We start from the raw sequence: 23,906 nt of genomic DNA, 5'->3' as shown, positions 1-23,906 counted from the left end.
AGGATTAGATGAGATAAATTACATAATGTGTTTGATGAAGTGGCACACAGGAAGCCCACAGTAAGTATTAGACACTACTGTGTCATGATTATAGGAAGCAAACATAAAAGACAATCCTGCCCTTTACTAGGTTTGAAAGCTGCAGTTATACATGGGTGAGAGACAGAGGCATTCAATGTCCAGCCAGGAATCCCAGCTCTATTTGTTTATGCAAATAACTCATCAAACCCACCATTTAGCAGTTCTTAACTGAGAGAAGGTATGTGAAATAACATTGAACAACCTGAGGAAAGAGACATGTTTTTCTATTCTCAAGACCCAATATTTTGCCTGACACAGTACATTTTCTATAAATATTTAAAATCAACGTACATGAATCACCTAACATACCACCTTTGTGTACATCATTGTGATTCCCAAAGTCTGGGATATGTGTTTCTGTTGATATAAGACACAACTCTAAGTAATATTGAATCACATAATTGAGGAAGTTACTCCTTTCTGTCCTGCTTTATAAATTATTATGATTACATCAAGCCGAAAGTCTCACTTTGATGTTAATATTTTTTAACCTCTAATAACACTTACAAATCTTGATTTTTTTTAAACTGAGAACTGACCTTACACTCTGTCTTTTCAGGTGACTATATCTGGCTAGAATTTAAAAACAATTTTTATTGTATTTATTTTTATAATTTTCTTCTTTTATGACAATTCATAGAAAACTGGTTTTCCATGTATTACAGTAATGTAAAGTTCCCTATGAAAGTAAAGTTAGTTAACTAAAAGCAAATCAGTTTAAAGAAAATACTAAGTGGGCCCTGGGCGCAGTGGCTTATGCCTATAATTCCAGTACTTTAGGAGACTGAGGCAGGCGGATCACTTGAAGTCAGGAGTTCAAGACAAGCCTGGCTGACATGATGAAACCCCGTCTCTACTAAAAATATAAAAATTAGCTAGGCCTGGTGGCACATGCATGTAGTGCCCGTTACTGAGAAGGCTAAAACAAGAGAATTGTTTGAACCTGGAAGGCGGAGGTTGCAGTGAGCTGACATTGTGCCTCTGCACTGCAACCTGGGTCACAGAGCAAGATTCTGTCTCAAGTAAATAAATAAATAAATAAATTACTAAATAAATAATAGTACAGGTAAAACAGAGAAGACAAGAAAATCTGAAGGGTTTTTAGGACTGAGTTTTAGAAAGCACTATTCTAATTTTCCCTCAATTATTTGGAGAGCTTTTAAAAAAAATCAGTATACCTAAACCTTACCTCAGACCAACTGAGTTCATCTCAAAGTCTGTATTTTCTACTTCTCTTTAAGAACTCTCAGGTGATTCCTATTTTTTAAAAAAAACTGATTTAGGAATCTCTGAATGAGAAAAATCAGATTTTGTTTTTAAATTCTTTTAAATTCACTCAACAAACATTTGTTGAGTATCTATTCTGCATAATGTCCTGTGTCCTGGATGCCAAGGATATGATGGAAAATAATACAGATACTGTGTTTATAGATACTGTGTTCACTGAGTTTTTGCCTGCTTATGAGCTTTGCTTCTATGCTAAATTACAACCTGAAAGATATAAAAGTGTCATAATTTTGTGAACATTTTTTGGTTATGATTCTGACATTGAGTTTACTGCAGAGAGAAGCCTGAAGCCAGCCTTATTTTCCCTCTAATACAAGAGGAATTCATTTTTAAAGATCTAGATAATCCATAAATCTTCTTATACTCAAAATATAATAACATCACCAGAAAAAAATGCCATGGTATTGAGCATTCTCTGTAAGGTTCAGATGGTATTTGAATCCTAGTTCTGCTGATCCTGAGGACCTCATGACTTACTATGTCATTTAACCTCACTGAGCCTCAGCTCTTTAAAGTCTGTAAAATATTTATAGTATCAATCATGCAGGACTTTGTGAAGCTTAAAGGAGGTAACGTATGTAAAGCATACAGGGGACAGTAAGCGCTTTTTAAAAGGTCATTAAAGTGGCAGTTTTACAGAGGTTAGGTTCCAAAGTCATCCCATAAAGCAAGTACCAGGTTTGATAAAAATACTCTTGAAAAATCCCATAAATCACCCATAAGATTTGTTTGTATTTATAAACTCTATATAGAATAATATATACATATAAATATATAGGATATAAAGAATAATGTAGAATATAAGCTATGCAAACAATATGAAGGGCCATTTGTGAAAAATACACTTCCTTAAACCTTAGTAACTTATTCAACATCCCACGATGCTCAGAGATGAGATCCACCCATCACCGTCGGTCTGAAGAAAAAGCAGATTAACTCCCCTCCCCCATCTCATACTCACTGGGACCTCTGACCCATTATTTAAATTTGTTTCCTTCCTTTGTTCATTTTATTCTAAGCATATATAGTTGAATTCACATATTAAATGCATATGTGATGCAATTCAGTACATAATTATATTCCTAGATTAGAGGCAAAATAAATACTCAATAGAATATAAAATAGGAAGTCAGGTACCATAATTTGATGTTCAACTACAGTGATTTTAAATGAACTGCACATTTGTTCTCTTTCCCCTCTCTATGATTAGTTTTCCCTTCTTTTTAGGTTTTCCTTTCCTTTCTGTTAGCCTCAGAGCTTGATGGTTTTTAAAGGAGGTCCTCTGCTTTGGCTATTGGAGAAAATAATTTATATTCCTTCCTTCAGGAAGAAAATGAATTAATGGAGTCTACAGTCCTCAAAGGCAATAACCTCCATCCATTCCACCCATGTCCTGTTTCCTTCCATTCTATGGCAATGCAGTTCACAACATTTGGGGGCAAAGAGGTCAGAAAGCAGTACAGAAATGGATGGCAACCTTGAAAACTTGAAGGGGATAGGATTCAGAGTTCTAAAAGGATAGAGCATAGTGCTGGGACATGTGGAGAGAAAACTCAACCATTCATTTGTAGAAAGTGGAAACACGGCCAAAGTAAAGTTGCAGAAAAAGATCTCAGGGTTTTAGTGAATAACATAAAAGTGTTACTTAAAAGTAGACCAGGTGTAAGTCACCCCAAATAGTGCGTTGTTCCAGAGGAAGTAATTACCTAATTTTCTTCAGTTCAGGATAGATTCTTACTCTAATATGGTTTGAGGATCTAGTTTTTAAAAAGAATGTGATTGCCATGAAAAGGCCTCATAGCACTTCTAAGATTGGTAGGAAAGTTGGGGGAAATTATAAGGGAGCATTACATAAATGGGTTCATTGCCTAAAGAAGATTGAAAGGCAATTATAACATTCTAAACCAAATAAAATTTCTAGCTAGGGAATAGTGACCACTTGTGCTTTGCCTTCCTTGTACAAGACACTGTTAGAAATCTAGATTAAAACACTAGGAACTCAAGTTACAAAATGATTCCAGGAAGGTTGTCAAAATAGTGACAGGTTGAAGAAGGAAGCTAGAGAATTAATCATTTTCTTTAGGACTCTTAAAAGTATACAATTATTCTTCATCATAGTGGGTACATACAAGAAAGGAGGAATGAAAAGAGCTCTGTTAACTGCAGCAGTCGGGTTCTGGGATGATTTAGGGATATGGATGGGTGGATAGAAGTGAAGTGAACAAAGGAATATCCTAGGAAAAGGTGTGGATGTGATTATGAATATGGGGTGTCCAAGGGACAATGATGAGACCCAATTAGAGGGCTCTGACGCTTTCTTCTTCCCACTTTGTTTCTCTGCCTGCTTGTTTCCTTCTCTCCTTTCTGATAGCACTGAGCAATTGGGCTGAAAGTGTTATAAAATCTGGGCTGGAGTGACTCATTGGAGGCCATATTCAGACTGGTAAACAGATGAAGTCATTGGTAAAAAGAGGAGAAAGGGCCAGACATGCAGAGAGAAGGCGTTTAAGAGACCAGGTGGCCCCTAGGCGAGACAGACAAAGAGAGAAACAGAAAAACAAAGCATATTTTTCGAGGTTCCTAACAGCTTGCCAAGTCCCTGTTCTATTTCATATGCTCCATTTCTGTCTCGATGATCTGTAATATTTTTCTATCCTTCAATAATCCTTTTGGGTTTTTTTAAGTAAGTTTAGGAAGGTTTCTGTTCTTAAAATCTAAAGAGCCCAGACTAGACTACTACTTCACCTCTCTGCTTTCTTCTCTTTCTCCATTTTTATTTCTGAAAGCTTGGCATCTTTTTACTCTATAGAGTCTTATTTCTGCTTCTTTTCTCAGATACTCTCTTCTCTTGCTCATCCCATCCTGTTTACTGTTTATCTCCTTTGTGTGTGTGTGTGTGTGTGTGTGTGCCTATTCCTGCTGTCTCTCTTTGGAACCAGCAAACCTTCCTCTCTGGAGTTATTTCTTCTTCATCCACTTCATATAACAATTTATTTTCTAGAATCATTACATTCAAATTCAGCTCAGCCATTGGGGAAGAGAAGATTTAAGGTCTCTCCCACCCTCAAGCCTGAATTCAGAACATTGCCATTGTCTTCTCCACCTCCCTAACTCATTTGTTCATCTTCTGATCAATAGCCTTTATTAGACAGAAAAATCCAATTATTCAGAACCTACTGTTCAGTAGATTCCTACCACCATCTCCCACATTCACACACATACCATTTCCTACTTCCGTATTTTAAGAGAAAGTGACAGATCTAGGAGGAGAGGTTAGGAAATCACACTCAAGTTCAAAACAGTCAATAGTATAGAATAGATTCAACTTGGTATATTACTTCATTTGAAAAAAGACCTGGGAATTTTACTTGATGATATGATATGGACGATTACAAAGGGAAGTCTGTTTTAACGTACAGAAACAGAAAGCACATGTCTTCTTTGGAATAATAAATGCCTGTGTTCTGAACTGGTAGATTGTGTTCAGTGGAGCAAAGCATCTGTGGAGGCCAAGTGACCCTAACCATTATTGAAGTGTGAAGATTGGAGGCTGAGTCTTGGTATAATCTATCAAACTGGAGAGGAGATGGGTTGAGAGCTGTCCTCAAGTATCTGAAGTGCCATTGTGCAGAGAAAGGGAGTGGGCTGACTCCCTGTCCACTCTGGGAACAGGTGGACAGTTCAGGAAAACAGATATAAGCTCACAGGAATGAGGAAGTTGTGCTCATTAGAGATTCTTAAGTTTTCCCAAGAAGAGTCCAGTGCAAACTGAAGAATCTTAAGAATCCTGCCCTGACGAAACATTAAACATGACGTCTTCCCTTCCTTTTCTTACAAAAGCAATGCATGTTTATAGAATCCAGTCAAATAATACTATACTTACGGTTCCATATCTCAGGGTAACTAAGGTTGCTAGTTTGGTGTGTGCCTTTCCATACCTTTCTCTGTATCTATGAATACATATTTTAATATTAATGAATGAATAGATATGACTTTGTTTTGTTTACAAAACTGAGCTCACACTAGACACATTACTCAGTACTATAAACATCCCTCTAGGCCAATTTACCTTCCTTGAAAGAGCTGCAGATATTCTAAAGCATAGGTAAGCTATGACATTAAATCATTCCTCCATTAATAGATATTCACATTGTTTCTAGATTTTGCTATAACTAACAGTGCTACAATACATGTTCTTAGACATACAGCCATACCTTGTTTTATTGCATTTCGCTTTATTGTGCTTCACAGACAGTATGTTTTTTTTTTTTATAAGTTAAAGGTTTGTAGCAACCCTGCAACAAGCAAATCTATTAGCACCATTTTTCTAGCAGCGTGTGCTCATTTCATGTCTCTGTGCCACATTTTCATAATTCTGGTAATATTTCAGATGTTTTCATTATTATTCTTGTTGTAGAGATCTGTGATCATTAATCTCTGATGTTAATGTTGGAATTCTTATGGAGTGTTTTGGGTCTCTCATTTTAAATCAAAAACTAGAAACTATTAAGCTTAGTGAGGAAGACATGTCAAAAGCCAAGATAGGCCCACCATTAGGCCTCTTGTGCCAAAGAGTTAACCAAGTTGTGAATGCAAGGGCAAAGTTCTTGGAGGAAATTAAAAATGCTACTCCAGTGAGCACACAAATGATAAGAATGCAAAATAACCTTCTTGCTGACATGGAGAAGGTTTGAGTGGGGTGGATAGATCAAACCAGCCACAACATTTCCTTAAGCCAAAGCCTAACCTAGAGTAAGTCCCTCTCTTTTGCTCTATGAAGGCTGAGAGAGGGGAGGAAGCTGCAGAGTAAAAAATCTGGAAGCTAGCAGAGGTTGGTTCATGAGGTATAAGAAGCCATCTCCATAAAATAAAAGTACAAGGTGAAGCAGCAGGTGCTGATGTAGAAGCTGCAGAAAGCTATCCAGAAGATCTAGTTAAGATCATGGGTGGTGGTGGCTACCCTAAACAACAGAGCTTCAGTGTAGACAAGAGAGCCTTATGTTGGAAGAAGATCCCATCTAGGACTTTCATAGCTAGAGAGAAGTCAATGGCTGGCTTCAAAGCTTCAAAGGACAAGCTGACCCTTTCAGTAGGGGCTAATGCAGCTGGTGACTTTAAGTTGAAGCTAATGCTCATTTACCATTCTGAAAGTCCTAGGGCCCTTAAGAATTACACTAAATCTATTCTGCTTGTGCTCAAAGTGGAACAGCAAAGCCTGAATGAAAGCACATCTGTTTACAGCATGGTTTACTTAAATATTTTAAGCCCACTGTTGAGACCTACTGCCTAGAAAACGAGATTTATTTCAAACTATTACTGGTCATTGACAATGCACCTAGTCACCCAAGAGCTCTGATGGAAAAGTGCAAGGAGATTAATGTTTTCAGGCCTACTAATGACATCCATCCTGCAGCCCATAGATTAAGGAGTCATTTTTGACTTTCAAGTCTTATTATTTGAGAAATACATTTTGAAAGACTATCGCTACCGAAAATAGTTCCTCTGATGGATCTGAACAAAGTAAATTGAACACCTTCTGGGATGCACTCACCATTCTAGGTGCCATTAAGAACATTCACGATTTAAGGAAGGAGGTCAAAATATCGACATTAATAGGAGTTTGGAAACATTTGATTCCAACTCTCGTAGATGACTTTGAGGGGCTCAAGACTTCAGTGGAGGAAGTCACCGCAGTTGTGGTGGAAATAGAAAAAAAAAAAAAAACTAGAATTAAAAATGGAGCCTGAAGATGGGTCTTAATTGCTGCAGCCTCATGGTAAAACTTTAACAGATGAGGAGTTGCTTCTTATGGATAAGCAAAGAAAGTGGTTTATTGAGGTGGAATCTACTGTGGTGAAGATGCTGTGAACCTTGTTGAAATAATAAAGGATTTAGAATATCACGTCAATATTAATAAAGCAGTGTTAATAAAGTTAATAAAGCAGCGACAGTGCTTGAACGGATTGTCTCTAATTTTGAAAGAAGTTCTGTGGATAAAGTGCTGTGAAACACCATCATATGCTATAGAGAAATCTTTCATGAAAGAAAGAGTCAATCGATATGGCAAACTTAATTGTTGTTTTTTCAAAATTGCAACAGCCAGCTGGGCACGGTGGCTCACGCCTGTAATCCCAGCACTTTGGGAGGCCAAGGTGGGTGGATCACAAGTTCAGGAGTTCAAGACCAGCCTGGACAAAATGGTGAAACCCCGTCTCTCTACTAAAAATACAAAAATTAGCCAGGCGTGGTGGCAAGTGCCTGTAATCCCAGCTACTTGGGAGGCTGAGGCAGAAAATTGCTTAAACCTGGGGGCTGAGGTTGCAGTGAGTCAAGATCGTGCCACTGCACTCCAACCTGGACAACAGAGCAAGATTCTATCTCAAAAAAACAAAATTAAAAATAAAAGTAAAATAAATTGCAACAGCCACCTCAACCTTCAGCAACTACCACCCTGATCAATCAGCATCCATCAACATTGAGTCAAGACCATCTACCTGCAAAAAGATTATGACTCACAGAAGGCTCAGATGATCATTAATATTATTTAGCAAAAAGTAATTTTTACTTTAGGTATGTACCTTTTTTTTTTAGACATAATGCTGTTGTACACTTAACAGACTACAGTATAGTGTAAGCATAACTTTATATATACTGGGAAAACAAAAATTTGTCTAACTTTATTGCAATATTCACTGTATTGTGTTGTTCTGGAACTGAACTTGCAGTATTTCTGGGATATGCCTGTATATTGTTATATAAGGATGTTTTTATAGGATAGTTTTCATTAAAGTAGGGTTTACTAAGTCAAAAGATGTGTAGATTATTTTAACAGCTACTTCAAGATTCCCTTCTGAAAATCTTGTTGCAGTTTATGCTTCCATGAGTAAATGTTCATTGTTTATTCCATCTCCAGGATAGGATGTTATATTTTTCTTTTTATACATCCAACTGAGAGGCAGCATAGTGTAGTGGTTTAGAGTTAGGACTCCCTTGGCTGGAAATACTGAGTACCTGTCTCAGCTCCAGCAAGTACTAGCTGTGTGCTTTTAGCTAGGACACATTACTGCTTTGTGGCTCAGATACGCTGATCTGTAAAAAGAGGATGATATGAATACCTACCTCATAAAATTGTTATGAGTGTAAATGAATTAATAGTTTTAAGACTTATAACAGTGACTGGCATATAGTAAATTCTTTATGAGCAAAGTTTAAAAATTAAAAGATTCATCAGATTAATCTTCTATAAGATTAAAGATTTTAAAAATTTTAATTTTTATCTCTTTACTAATGAGTTGGACATGTTTCTATTTATGTCTTGGTCATTTTCTTTTCCCTTTTTCTGAATTTTTCATTCATATTTTTGCCCATATTTTTATTGAGCTGTTTGTCTCTTTACTAATTTTCATGAACTCTTTGTATATTATAAATAGTAACCCTTTTCCTGTCATTTTTATCTTCCATAAGTGATTTCCTTTTAATGATTATAAACATAATCAGAATGTTTTAAATTAACATAAAAAACCTTCAATCAGTATAGAACTATAAAAATCATTTTAAACCCATGGTCTTAGTCTATTTTGTGTTTGTATAACAGAATACCACAGACTGGGTAATTTATAAGGAAAAGAAATTTATTTCTCACAGTATCAGAGGCTGGAAAGTTCAATATCAGGGCGCCAACTTCTTGTGAGAGTCTTCATGCCGCATAACCCCATGGCAGAAGCAGAAGGGCAAAAGAGCACCCCAGTGGGGGGCAGACATCAGTTTTTAACAAGAGGTCTTATTTGATTCTGATGCTCGGCCAAGATTGGGAATCAGACAGTGCAACCCTGAAATGTCAATCTTAAGTCAATTTGTTTCTAAATCAGTGTTGCTAGTAATTACTACTGCCATCTGTTGGTGGGAGGCAGAACTGACATGCTATAGATATCTACGAAAGGCCATGTTTTTTAAATTCTTAGAAATGCATCTTTGTGTTTATCCAGACCTTTTTAATGTAAATGACTTCTCAGGTAACTTCCAGCTGTAAGATTCTTGAAGTTAATATCAAATTTGTATTTATCTTCTTAGTTCTATAGATTCCACAGTAATAAATGACAGAATGCAGTGTGATACTTCTGAGGCTTGGTCAATCTTCGGTGATCAAAGATTCAGTGATGAGTATCCTAATAATAGGAAAAAGTAATACCTCATCAATACCAGTTAAAAAATAGCAAAAACAATTTTTGTGATTAATCCTAACCAAACTAACCAAAAATTAAACCACTGCCTCTCCCAACCCCACTCTCCCCAGCTATAAATGTTAAATGAAATTTTCCTCTACCGGGGTATTTTAAGATGTCTCTTTTTTTTCTTGTGGCATTACACAATGTAAAACATCAAAGGAGATAACAGGAAAGGCAGTGAACAGGGAAACACACTTTAAAAAATAGTGATATTGGCATAAAAAGTAAGTGTCTGGGGAAAAAAAATAAGATAAAACTGGCAGAATTACAGGTTTCTGCATGAGTTGGTAATTAGATAGTGAGTTTATCTTCTGAGAAAAAGGTATCTTTCCTCTCCTTTTTATAGTCAGGCCAAAAGAAGTCAAAGACACAAAGAGCATAAACATTTTTTGCCATGCAAACCATTTTTGATGCATTGAATTGAAAATATATACATTAATTTCCCAGGCAGCTTTTATGCATTGTATATTATTCTTATAGCTGGCCATAGGGGATAAGTCTTTCAAATATGTATTTTATATGTCTTTGAAATATAGATATTAAACACAGATATTTGCATATATTTATGTATATATGTATATAATATATCTATGTATATGAAGTACTTTTTAATCCAAAATACCTTCATGAACTGAAACTTATTGCTGGCCTATTGTGGAAGTTAGTACTTGGTTTCTTCTATCCACTCTAGATTTGGACTATGTTCCAGGAGAGTGTCCTTAAGACTTGGGTTTTTCAACCTTGGAACTGTTGACATTTTATGCTAGATAATTTTTTGTTTCAGGGAGAGCTGCCCTGTTCATCAAAATGAGTTTAACAACATCCCTAGCTCCTGCACACAGATGCCAGTAACATCCGCTCTATTGTGGCAACCAAAAATATCTCCAGACACTGCCCAATAGCAAAATAGCTCCTAATTGAGAAACACTGATTTAGAGGATTGAATGCTTATGGCCCTGCTTTTGTGGGGTGAATTGTCATTTCTTTACAAACAACTTATCTGATTCCTCAATCTAAATTAGAGCCCCTATTTCTTTCTCTCATGAAACAATATACATCTCTTTGTAGCATCAGTGACAGTTTATAACAGTGCATTTACTTAGAGACATTAGTGTCTTTCTTCCGTGTTAGACTTGAAATTCTACCCCTTAATCTGTTTTGTTCACTCTGTACACATACTACCTAGTACAGTGATTGGCATTTAATAAATGTTTGTCAAGTGAAAGAATATAATTCTAAGATCTTTAATGACTTGAAACACAAAGCCTGACTTGGTTCAAAGAGGTTTTTCTTCTCAGGCTTATTTCAATCTATATGACAAAGCCAGTAAAAGAAGAAATTAGGGACATATTGAGGCTGTTGAAGGGTGTGAGCAGGGAAATCTCAAAATTATATTATTTGGATAGGATTCCCAGGGGGTTTTGGCGGGGTGCTGGTGAGTGGCAGTTTCATTCTGGAAACAACAGCTCTGATATGTCACTGTAAGCCAGAGCCAGCCTATCACTCCTGCTTTCTGAACTCCATCCACCATTGATCCATGGAAGAAACAGGTTTTTTGACCAAAGCGAGGTTTAACGCTCCACTAATTCTTTGAGGGAAAATGCCCCGGAACCAGGAGAAAGATATCTATAGAAAATAAACATCAGTATAGATAGCACAAGAGGCCTTTAAATGCTTCTCTTCACATTTTTAAAAAATGGAATTAAGATGCATATTTTTTAAAATGAAAAATGACTGGCATTCTTCCTACTGAAAATGAAAAGTAATTTAATTTGTTAGTGGTTTATTTTATTTGACAGTCGTCGTACATACTCGATTTGGTTTGTTACACCGCATTACCCTTCAATAATGGGTACACACAATGCCAGACTCTGCCCCCCAGGTTGCTTTGATAATTGGATGAGCGTCCATATTCTTCAAGATTTTCATGACAATGAGGATGGAGCTATTTGCAAAACTCCTAACCCGGAGAGCTTTCAGCTTTTTAAGTTCTCAATAAAGTTAATTGCTATCCAATGACCAATCATTCCCCTAGCTACTTTTCCTAAGCAACCTTACATTGTATATGACTGAACTCCCTCAGTGGATGGAAGAGATGCTAAAACCTCATAGTCAATATAGAAAAGTCAGAAAATCTTCCCCAGGCAATCTTTCAGAATGAACCATTTTTTTCTACAATTGGAAGTTAATGGTAAGAATGCTAATAATAGCTACCATAGGGGCTGGAGCCAGACAGCCGACATCTAGGGACAGTTCTACCCCGTGGCAACCATATGACCGTGGGCAAACTTCATGACCTGTGTTGCTTCAGGAGTTACATCCATAAAATGACAATGATCTTAGCACCTACTTCATAAGGCCATTGTGAAGATTCAATAACATGATGTGCATAAGTGTTTAGGACAATCCTGGCACAAATCATGTCTCCATGAATGTTTCTTCGTTAGACAGTATGTGTCAATCCTTGTGCGAAGTTCTCTTAACAGTGCTACTGAAGGTGTTACATATCCCCAACATTAAGGAAGGGAATACTGATATCAAGAAAGACTAAGCAACAAGCCCAAGGCCACATGGTTAGTAATTAGCACAGCCAGGATCCAAGCCCAAGTCCACATAACTCCAAAAACCCTCTTATACCATTCAAATTGTGTGCTTGTGTACCTCTAGAATTTTGAATAACTATGTACTTTCTTGAGCATTTTAAAGTAGGCAACTAAGCATTTCCATTGTAATGTTAAATAATTGCAGAAAATGTGATTTCAGAGTATTTTAACCGTTAGCAGTTTAAAACTTTTATATCACCTTTTTATTGCAGCCAGTGGGATTTAAATACCTCATTACTGAATACTCACCAAAACCCACTAAAAGAATATGTGAACAAATGTTTTTAAGTCAGAAGCTTTATATTATTATTTTTTCTTCTTCAAACATCTATTTTTACTGCATTTCCCCTAAATCATGTTAAAAGCTTTTTTGATCATTTCTATAACAAATATAGATGTAAATAGATTTTTTCTTTTATGAATATGTGACTGTAAGACTTTAAAATTATCTTCTGGGTTTAGTTGCTGCTTTGACTATTAATAGAACATAATACATCAAAACAACATAAACATATAATTCTGACAAATGATGACTAAATATAAAAAGTAAAATTTTATTAGAAATGCATATCGTAATGAGCTGGGGATGGGGGCGTCTATGGGACCTTGATTAAAAGCATCATGCAGATGACCCTCTCAGAAATGTTTATGAATTGCATAGTACACCTTGATAAGATTCAGGATAATTTAAAGTACCTCTTCTATATCTTTCTTTTGCAAAAGGAAGAAGGAGAACCTAGGCTGTGGGTACTCCTGAGAAGATCTGATTTTGGGAGGGAGAACATGGAAGTTAGGAATGAAGAAATGAATTTCCTTAAAACTTTTTCACATAGTTCTTAGGAAGTCATCCACCACTACTGTTCCTGGGGGAACAGTATTCTCACTGAGGACAGCTGCTCTGTACCACCAAGCTGTATTCTTTGGAATTAGGATATTTACAGGAGGACCCAATGATCTCCCATTTTTATGACAACTCACTCCCTCTTCCTTGAAAATGAAGTCTGGGTGCCCCTTAGCTATTGGCTTTATCTCAAACCTATGGCAGTTGTTACTAAAAAGTCACGAAGGCTGTTTCTTGAAGGAAGCCCAGTGAAAAGGCAAGGTGATAAGTTTCAAGTGAGGCTGGAATCTGGAATTTCCAAGCCCCTCTGAGAGATTTACCATCTAGTGCCTCAAGATGGGATAACATATTCACCCTCAGGTTCTCCACTGGACCTCAAACCTGTGGTCCCAGGGCATCAGGGTCAGGGTTTCCTCATACCTAGGATGAGGTGGACACCCAGGACTTCTGTTGTCATCTTTGTCTTTTCTAGATCAAACAGCCTTCCCAAAAGGGATGGTTTGAGTAACAAGAGGGAGGGGGTTACATATTGCCTACCTCCCCTAAGCTTCTCAAGGATACTGTGGCAACTTCTCAGCAAGTAGTACATGCTCAATAAATGTTTGTCAATGGCTTTATCTGGGGCCAGTGTGTGGTTATAACCTTCCTATGTGCAGTTCCTAATTGATGATACAGAACCCACCAAACCCCATGACCTTGATATATACAGTCAGTCTAAATGTAGAGTAATCTCAATTATTTGGGGAGGGGAATGGGGAGTATCTATTGAACACTAACAAGAGATATGGAGCAAGTGTGGATTTAAATTGATACCAATTTTTTCAAAAGACCCTATAATGTTGATTATGTTGTATATATCACAATGAGCTGGGGACAGGGACGTCTACGGGGCCTTGATTAAAAGTGTCATGCAACTGTCCCTCTCAGAAGTGTTTATGAATTGCATAGTACACCTTAGTAAGATTCAGGACAAGTTAAGGAACATTTTCTACATCTTTCTTTTGCAAAAGGAAGGAGAACCTACGCTGTGGGTACTCCTGAGAAGATCTGATTTTAGGAAGGAGAACGTGGATGCTCCTTCCATAACAAAATTGATTATGCTTATGCGTACCAAGCAATGGTATTCAAAGGTTTGTCTGTTGAGGTCAATGAGATTTGACCTAGAGTTACTGAACAGCTACAATTCATCCACATCTTACAGACAGACATCTCTCTTTTCTTCCTTCTCCATGACGTCATCTTTCCTGTTCTTTATCTCCTGAATGGCCATCTCTTCTCTCTTCTCCGAGTCTTGCCTTGAATCTGTCAATTGACTGGGCTGCTGGAGGTTGCCATGGTAAACACAGCTGTTGTTTTTTCTCTGTGAAAAACTCCTCTCATGAAGGCGCATTGAGGGGAGTCCTCCGATGGCCTCCCCTTGCTGTGCCTTTTCACAGATGTTTTTTAAACTGGAGGCTTCAGGGGCTTCCTGTTTTCTAGGGCTCTACTCTGCTTTAATTGCATGTCTCTGAAGCAAGGCACCGTGACCCGCCAACCCCCACTTAGGTGTCATGGAAGATTGTGAAGAATGACTGGTGTGGTCACCAAATAAGCCAAATGACAGCAACATTCATTTTGTTAGTAAATGGGTTCTGGGAAGTGAAAGATGATCTGGTATTTCCCAAGAGAAGAGGCAGGAAAGATAATAAGAACCTGGGGGAGGAAGACAGAGCAGATGGGCAGAGACAGAAGGAATGGTGAGGGAGGATAGAGTCCCGTATCAGGCAGCTATTCACAGGTAGCCACTCACGCCTCCCTGAGCTTTCCTCACCCTCACAGCAAAGACGCTGGTCCGGCCCTGACTACTGATCCAACATCTTCTCCAACTGCCATGCTTCCTTACTCACTCCTCTCCAGCCATAAAAGCTCTTTGCTGACAGGTACAATGGCGCGTGCCTGTAGTCAGCTACTCAGGAGGCTGAGGCAGGAGGATCACTTGAGCCCAGGAGTCCTCGACTGTAGTACCCTATGCTGATAGGGTGTTCACACTGAGTTCACATTAATATGGTGACCTCCCGGGAGTGAGGGATCACCAGGCTGCCTAAGGAGGGGTTAACCTGCCCAGGTTAGAAGCAGAACAAGTGAAAACTCCCATATTGATCAGTAGTGGGATCATGCCTGTGAATCACCACTGCACTCCAGCCTGGGCAACATAGCAAGACCCCATTTCTTAAAAAAGAAAAAAAAGAGAAAAAAAGCTCTTTGCTATTGTTCCTCCTGTACTCTAAGCACACTCCAACCTCAGTGCCTTTGCATTTCCTGTTCCCCCCGGCTGGAGTGCTCTTCCCCACAGAGCTGCATGGCTCCTTCTCTCACTTCATTCAGGTCTCTGTTCATACACCACTCCCTCAGAGAGGCCTTCTATGACCACCCCACCTCAAAGAGCACACCCCCTGCTTGCCAGTCCCTTACCCAACTCAGGTTTTCCTCATGTACCCATACACACAAGAACTTATACCCCACAGAGTGTTCACTGTTGTGGCCCCAGCCCCTGTAACATATCTGCTATTGAGGAGGGATTTAATAAGTATTTGTTGAATGAATAACTAATCACTGACCTCACCACAGAAGCACAGTCACCCATCTGTATGTGTATACCTTGCTGTCTCTCCTCTGAGTTTGCACAATGCTGGTCCCTCTGACTGAAGCCCAGTTCCCTCCCCTCCCCATCCCCACCTCTCTTTGGGGACCTCCCACTCACCCTTCAAGCCCTGCCTAGCTTCATAGTCTTCTCCTTTCTGAGGTCTACCTTGGGATCCCCAGGCAGGACCCCTTTGGCTGATACTGCCTGGGCAGTGCCTGATGACCTCCATGGCAGCGTGATCGCCCTCGCTGTCTCCCTCCCAAGCATCTGAGTGTGCTTTAAGCGACTAAGGGCATAGACTGCTGAGTCAAGGGGTGGAAGGAGTACCAGGCCTGAGCACTCGCCCTGCCTCAGACTCACTGCGAGCCTTCAGACACCTTCACCTTTCTGCCTCAGCTTCCTCATCTGTGCAATAGCGTTTGTAACATCTACCAAGTTAACCATAGGATAGCAACAAAAATTCACTGAGGAACTGCTGAAGTGTTTAAAACACTCTAAGCAGTCAGTTGGGAAGCGGGTAGACTGGAGGCTGTGCGATTTGAGGTGGGATGGTCATGGAAGGCCTCCCTGAGGGTGTGACATTTGAGCAGGGGCTGATTGAAGTGACGGGGGAAGCCGTGCCAGTCTCTGGAGGGAAGAGCTTCCCAGGAATATTACAACTGAAATACATCTCTGTAAGCTTTATTGCAGATTAGATTCCGGCTGCTCTTTTGGGGCTGGTACATTATTTGGTTGATATTCTAATGTAATACTGGGTGTCCAGGCAAGACACAGGACTGGGATGCATGTCCTTTGAAAGCAGCCTAGGAGAATGAGCTGAAACTCAACCAGGGCCAGAGAGGAGGGTGAAGCACCTGAGTCAGGGGACATCGCTGAATTCCAGCAGCTCAACACAGAACCACCTGCAGGTAGGCCAAGGACTGGCCGCTCAGAGGGCCAAGGACTGAGCGCTGTTCATGCGGCATGTCCCTTGTCTTCGTGTTGGTCCTAGCCCCATCAACGACTCTGCCGAGGTGGCTCAGACAAAGTTTGAACTGAATTAAGACGTCCTGGCCTGATCTGAATTTTGTCTGGCTCTGCTTCTGTCATTTGACAAAAAGAGGTTCTGGTCCTGTGGAGGATGGTTCAGGCAGATGGTGTGTGGGAGCAGAAGTCTGGGACAGGAAGCAGAGACCCAGGCTGTGCAAGCAACCCTGGAAGGGTGACCATGGTGCTTCACCTCTTGGACCTCAATGTTCTCATCTGTAGATTTCAAGAACTGCCCTGGCTACTCGCTTTCACACTTTGCTTATCTACAGAAATAGTTCTTTCAGCATATTATTGAGGATGCAAGCATATAATACCAAGAATAATGAAGGAGGAGAGGCTTAGACACTATGGCTTCCCACTATAAGACTCCCACCACACACACAGATGATGTCCTACGAAGAGGCTCTAAGGGTCCCTCCAAGCCAAAATGTTCCCTGATTTGATGTCACATCCATACACCACAGAACCTTTCCAAAGTGTTGGGTTAAACCACATGAGATTGCTGATATTTCACAATTTTTGACTTGCAAAAATGGCAGTTTTGTATTTCAACCTAATAGTTTCATTCACAGTAGTGGCTAGGTGTGCTCATTCAGGAACCAAATTAACTGGCTTCAGATCCCAGCACCCAGCTTATACTTTGTGTGACATTGGACTGGATACTCTACCTCCCTCCACCTCCCTCCACCTCCCTCCACCTCTCCTCACCTCCCCTGTAAAATGGGGCAAACAGAGGAATCTAGCTTGAAAGGTTAGTTACTGAGGGCGCTGGAGGAGATAACACCTTGGAGTTGGGTGGGGCAGGGAGTCAGGGATTCTCAACGCAGCGACTGGCACAGGAAGCTCTCCATGTATGTTTCCAGAAACAGCCTTAACAATTGCCTGTGGGCCTGACTCAGGGAATAGTGTCCAGATCTTCTTCTTGCCTGGCCTCAAAAGGAATATGTAGCCAGAGCAGAAGAAAAACAGTCAACGTGGTTTCCTAATCAGTCCATCCTGTCCTGTTTGAACCACCAAACTTCCCTCTTTGTCCTTGTGAGGGGAGTCACTGGGCAGCAGACAAGCCTTTACGTAGGCCTGGTACTGATGTTGGAATACCATGAGCGGCATTCAGCTCTCCATTCCCCCTGTCTTATCTGGGCAAAGCATTAGAGGCTCCATCCCCAGATACCTACACGGAGCCCTTCCCCATTAAGTGGTACATCATGGAATATGTCAGCCTGAATTAGCAGGCAGGCCCATCGCATTAAGCTGAAGCTGTGGGCTGGCAGCTCCCACTCTGTAATGCCTCTTATTCCTGGCTGCATGCTCCCTTCCATGTCGCCACAGCCACAAGAAATCTCTACAGACAATGTACAGTAACTGAGAAGGCCCAGGGAAGAGTTTAGGAGGAGCCACAGGAAGTCCTGCAGATTCCATTTCTTTTGTGACCTTTGGGGTTCTGCTTTGAGCTCTGGTACCTCCTGACGGCAGAGGAACCAGGTAGCAACCAAAAGCTTCAGGTGGGGAGCTCCTTTGTGACAAACTATAAAAGCATGGCACACATTTCTGAAAGAACAGATGCCCTGTTCAAATACCGTAAACACCTACAACACCTAATTGAGGTTTCTTAACCACTGCACTACTATGAGTACCGCTACCATTATAACTACCAGTAACTAGTTATTCCATAAATTCTCCTGGCAATTTATGTCACTTTCAGAGCATTTATCACTTCCTACCCTGTATGATATTTCAATGTGGTGTGGTGCAGTGGAAAGAACATGCACTTTCCAGTCCCCGAATTAAACCTAGCTATGCTTCCTATAGCTGGGCAACCCTGGGCCAGTGGTGTAGCCTCTCTGTGCCTGAGTTTTCTCTTTGTATGAGTACCTATTTCACAGAGCTCTTGAAAGAATTACCTGAGATTATGTATGAAGAATGCTTGACACAGAGAAAATGCCCAGTAAATATTTCGGTGTAGAGTTTCTGAGGACAAAGTCACGTTTTTATCCATCACAATGCCTTAACTCAGGCATGCCCTTAATTGATGTCTGAGAGTATATGATCTTCCCTTTAAAAATTCTACTTCATTTGTCCTTTAACTTGTTTTCCATTGTACATCCAGACTGATCTAATCAAAACCTGGATTTAATTATACCACAATCATTGCAAATCCTTTCATTTTTTACCCTATTCACTTGGAATAATGGCAAAACTTTTTGGGGGGGGGTGTTGCTTCCTACCTACCCTGTCACCTCATCTCCCACAATAGCTCCCATCACTACTTCTATCTCAACTACAGTGACCTATCAGTTTTTCACTCTTGCTTTGTTCACCTCTACCATGGGACCTTTGCACATCCCTCAGACACATTCTCCCTTCCACTCCCCTCCTGGCCTGGTTAAATCCCTACCCATTTTTCCCATTCCAACACACTCACACATTCTCAGGGAAGCCTCTTCAGTTCTCCCTGAGCAGGTTAAATCCCTCTTGGCAGTATATCCTCTCTTTTGCACACCTAGCCCTTTTAATTTTTTCTATCTCCCCTGACAAGAACAGGTATATGATGCCAGGACCTGTGTCTGGTTCTGCTCACCAGTTGAACCCCCAGGACTTTGTGTGGCACTCAGTAAATACTGTTGAAAGAGTGGGTAGGAGGATGCATTGGAGGTCAGATCATCTCAACAAAACCCCAAACCACCCTTTGTGATAGTGAGGGCACACGGAGCACGGTCACTGTTTCGCAGACAGTGCGACTGAGCTCGAGCTCAGGAGGAACAGGTTCGTTGCCCAGATCTCATAGCCTGTTGGTTAGTGGTGAATCTGATCAGAACCCTGGTCTCCCAGTCCCTGCCACACACACTTAAGCTATAGGGCCATTATCCATAATTGGGATGGGGGACCACAAAGACTTTCCCTCCATTTCCTAGTATTTGGAGGACCCCTGACCCTTCTACAGCCACACCTCAAGTCACCTCTGGTTTCTGGATTATCAAGTACCACATCTGTCTAGAATTCTGTGTTTCCTCTGAATCATTGATTTCATTTAAAAACTCCCTCATAGATGAGTTAAAGTCCCTCAAGTCTGCACTGGGAGAATTCTTTTTTCTAAAAGGTTATGTTATGTTGGTGAGGTGACTGCACTTCAGAAAAGTTAACTTTTGTTTTTCTTCTCCTCGCCACCTGGGTTGAAGCCAATCCAGAAGTCAAAGTCTTAATCTACCACCTGGTATCAAATCAGTCGGGGCTCAGTTGCAAGAAAATGATTTGCTTGAAAAAAAAATAGCTTTGGGTATTTTATTATGTTGTTTCTATTAAGGGACCACACCTGTGTTGTGGGGTTTTCTTTGTCTTTGGTGTTTTTTTTTAAGTCTGTTCCCTCTCAGGCATTCGTGCTCTTATTCTCTTCCTTTGGAGCCAGTTCACCCAGAACTCAAAGGAGGAAGAGTGATAGGTCTTTGTTCATGTTTGCCAGAAAGACAGTCATGTATGGGGGACTATTTAGCTGCCGATTCTCTGACCCACCAGACAGAAATCATTTAGTCATGTGTTCTCACTCACTCATTCAAGAAATACTTACTGAGAAGTTTTTATTTTTCAGTAAGGTGACCATATCATTAATGTCCAAGCTGGAACAGTTTTGCATGTAAAAGTGGACACTACCTGGTTCGCACTCTAAGGCAAATATAAACCAAGATTTTCTCAGGTCAATCAGATGTCATTGGGTTCCCTATGTATTAGTGGCTGAATCTGGACTATTAGAGTCTTGGGTGATGCTAAAGTTTCTCAAAATCCCCTTAAGGATTAAGGACAAAGCCAGGAATGGGTGTAGGCTTCCAAAGGCATGAGATGAAAAGACATAAAAGATAAATTTAGATTAAAGTTGAACTAGACATTTCTAAAATTTTCCCACAACTTCCTTTTTAAAATAAATTTCATGTTTTAAAAAAAATGGAACCATGTCTCTGGAAGGTAATGACTCCACAATGGAAGCCAAGTTCCCCTGAGATGAGGCTACCTGGAGGGGCTTAGAAAAATGTTTAGAATTTATAAAGAATGAAATTTTCCATCAGGGCTAAGTGATGCTGATATCTTTTGAAAGAGGAGGAACAGAAGGGAACAGGAACAGTGTGTGATTTGTTATTAGCCTCTTCTTTAACTTGGAGTTTCTTCAATGTGGCTATTATTTTGTGTGTGATAATAAATGACATTAGCATGCAAACTCTTTTCCTATGGAAGATCTTTGGTTCTGAAGTGATTTGTTTCTCTTGCATCCCAGGTGCCTGTCCTGAGACCCATGGACCTGATGGTGGAAGCCACCCCACGAAGAGTATTTGCCAACGCACACACATATCACATCAACTCCATATCCGTCAACAGCGACTATGAAACCTACATGTCCGCTGATGACCTGAGGATTAACCTATGGAACTTTGAAATAACCAATCAAAGTTTTAGTATCCTTTCTTTGTGACCAAGAATCAACTGGCCTGAATCAAGAGTATTCAGGTACGAGTGGGCTTGGGGAAAATATGGAATAGAAATGCAACATCTAGCATTTGTGGAGAACTTGCCCCTTTTAAAATGTGCTGGCACCTATGAGACTCTTTAATCATAACAATAAAATTAGGGAAATATTGTTATTACAAGTGGCGAGCCAGGGCTAGCTCTGGATTGGGACTCTGAATCAATTCCTTCATAGGGAGGCATTTATGTGCCATGAATTAAAATTAGAGGTGATTTTATCAACAATCGGATAAGACCCTAGAGTTCAGATTCTTTCTCTGTTCCTTTCTCTATTAAAGGATTCACAAATCTGTATGGACTGCATGGACCACAGACATACTGGTTTCCATTATATCATAAGAGTGAAAATAATAGTGGCTGATATTTATTGAGTTCCAAGCACTTGCACTGGGAACTTTAAGTATAGTATCACATTTTTTACCTCATTGAAGTATATTATGCATATAGAAAAGTACACATATTATAATTGTACAGTTTGATGAAATTTCACAGCTTGAACTCACCTATAACCAGCATGGACATCCAGAAACAGAACTTTACTAACAATTCTTAATCCCCTATCATGCCTCTTTATATTAGTAACTTCTACCCCCAAGGACATATTTGATAAAACAACCCTGTAATGTAAGTATCATTATCTCCTGTTTAATTAAAATGTAGAAAAGTCGGCTGGGAGCAGTGGCTCATGCCTGTAATCCCAGCACTTTGGGAGGCCTAGGTAGGTGGATTTCTTGAGGATTTCTTAAGAGCAGCCTGACCAACATGGCAAAACCCCAACTTTACTAAAAATACAAAAAAGAAATTAGCCAGGCGTGGTGGCATGCACCTGTAGTCCCAGCTACTTGGGAGGCTGAGGCAGGAGAATCGCTTAAACTCAGGAGGCAGAGGTTGCAGTAAGCCGAGATTGTACCACTGCACTCCAGTCTGGGTGACAGAGCCAGACTCCATCTCAAAAATAAATAAATAAAAATAAAAAATATATAGAAAAGTCAAAAAAATGCCAAATAGCTGGGCCAGTATTTTCACCCCCACTATGTTGACCCTCTATTTCATAGTAAAAATTGGTCATTTATTGAATACCTATCATGTGCTCCATTCCTCACAAACCTGAGGCATGAGATTTACGAGGAATGGCACTGAACAACTCAGGCAACTGAACAATTGACCTAGGTATCAATATGGAGTTTTCTCTTCTGCTTACCAGCCTCCCCTACTCTAACTCCATCTATCCATGAGCCCTGCCTCTAAAATATATGTCAAATCAACTCATATATCCCTATCTCCACTCCTACCTCCCTACACTAGCATAAGCCACTGTTGTCTCTCACCTCTGTGACTGCAGTAATCTCATCTGGTCTCCATTCACTCTTGCTCTTTTATACAGTACAGACCCTTCAGCATGTAATTCAAATATCATTCCTTCCCTGATTTAAAAAAAAAAAAAAAATTCCAGTAGCTTCCCACTGAACTCAGAATAAAATCCAAGTTATTTAACTCGGCCTATAAGATTCTATATGATCTGGAACCTGTCTCCATCTTTGATATCCAGTCATTTCACTCTTCCCTAATTCACTTTGTTTCAGCCAACTAATCACTTTTCTGTTCCTAAGTAAACCTTATTCTTCCAGTCTTTGCATTTGCTGTTTCATCTTTCTAGAAAATTTTGTCCCTAGCATTCACTTGGCTAGCTGCATGTCACTATTCAGGCCCCAGAGGTACTTTTTCCCATTAACTCTTAGTATCTACCAATAACTCTCTATCCCTGTTATCATCATGGTACTTACCATGATTTAAAATTTTTTTATTTATGTATTTTTGGTTTCCTCATATTAGGATGTAAATTCTACAAGAGCAAGGGTTTTGTATGAACTATTGCTGTATTCCAGTATGTGGAACACTCTGACACATAGAAAATTATTGGACCTGTCAAGTTCGAGATAATAGTAGGGCATCAAAGTAGAGCTATCCAGTAGACAGTTGATCATAAAATCTAACCTGGAAATTTACTTTTAAGAGTTATAGTAAAGCTCCAAAAGTTTGTATATAGAATAGACCCCATAATGGCTCAAACAAATAAAAGATCATTTTCCTGTAAAGTCTAATATTGATGATCCCCATCAGCAGGCAGCCTCCTCCAATCAGTAATTTGGAAACTCAGGCCTCTTTCATCTGCAGCTCCCCAATGTTACCACGTTTATAGCACGACTGTAAAAGGGAAGGTCATGGAAGATCACAAGTGGGAGAGTCCTCTGAGCCAGGCCCTAAAAAAGCGTACATTCCATTGGCTAGAATTCAGCCACGTGGCCACCTCTTACTGCAAGGCAGCCTGGAAAATGTAGTCTGGCTGTGTGCCCAGGAAAAAAAAAGACCCGGTTTTGGTACACAGCTAGCTAGTCTCCACCACAGAGAGCACTCAACAGTCTCCAAGGGCTTTCAGGGAAGGCAGCTTTAATCAGGTAGTGGCAATTATGAGATATATTTGGAGGCAATGAGAACTGACCATCAGGATCATGCCTGGCATCTTTTGTTGATCACGGAACAGACTCCACATGCTGTCTGGGCCTGCCTACAGATTTTGCCTGGCAGTGCAGCTGCTAATAGAATGAGTGTGGGTGGTGGTTCCCTTTCTCTCTATCTATTCCAAGAGCCAGAAATCTGCTCAGGCTCAGCTGGCTGTCACTCTGAGCTTCTGCTTCCCCAGTCTAGGT

The 23,906-nt window shown here is 40.0% G+C and overlaps 1 protein-coding gene across 9 annotated transcripts in view; it reads left to right on the top strand.

Annotated features, from left to right (window-relative positions):
- PPP2R2B (protein phosphatase 2, regulatory subunit B, beta) overlaps positions 1-23,906 on the top strand; it is a 516,438-nt gene that overhangs the window by 431,298 nt on the left and 61,234 nt on the right. For all 9 annotated transcript variants that reach the window (XM_012001547.1, XM_012001545.1, XM_012001551.1 and 6 more), the window contains one exon: positions 20,951-21,128. In XM_012001547.1, coding sequence (XP_011856937.1) covers positions 20,951-21,128 — 178 coding nt within the window. The remainder of the gene's footprint in view (positions 1-20,950; positions 21,129-23,906) is intronic.

The sequence above is a fragment of the Mandrillus leucophaeus genome, unplaced genomic scaffold (assembly GCF_000951045.1).
Source record: "Mandrillus leucophaeus isolate KB7577 unplaced genomic scaffold, Mleu.le_1.0 Scaffold663, whole genome shotgun sequence".
Lineage (NCBI taxonomy): Eukaryota > Metazoa > Chordata > Mammalia > Primates > Cercopithecidae > Mandrillus > Mandrillus leucophaeus.
The sequence above is the reverse complement of the archived record's forward strand: the minus strand, read 5'-3'. Positions and strand labels throughout refer to the sequence as shown.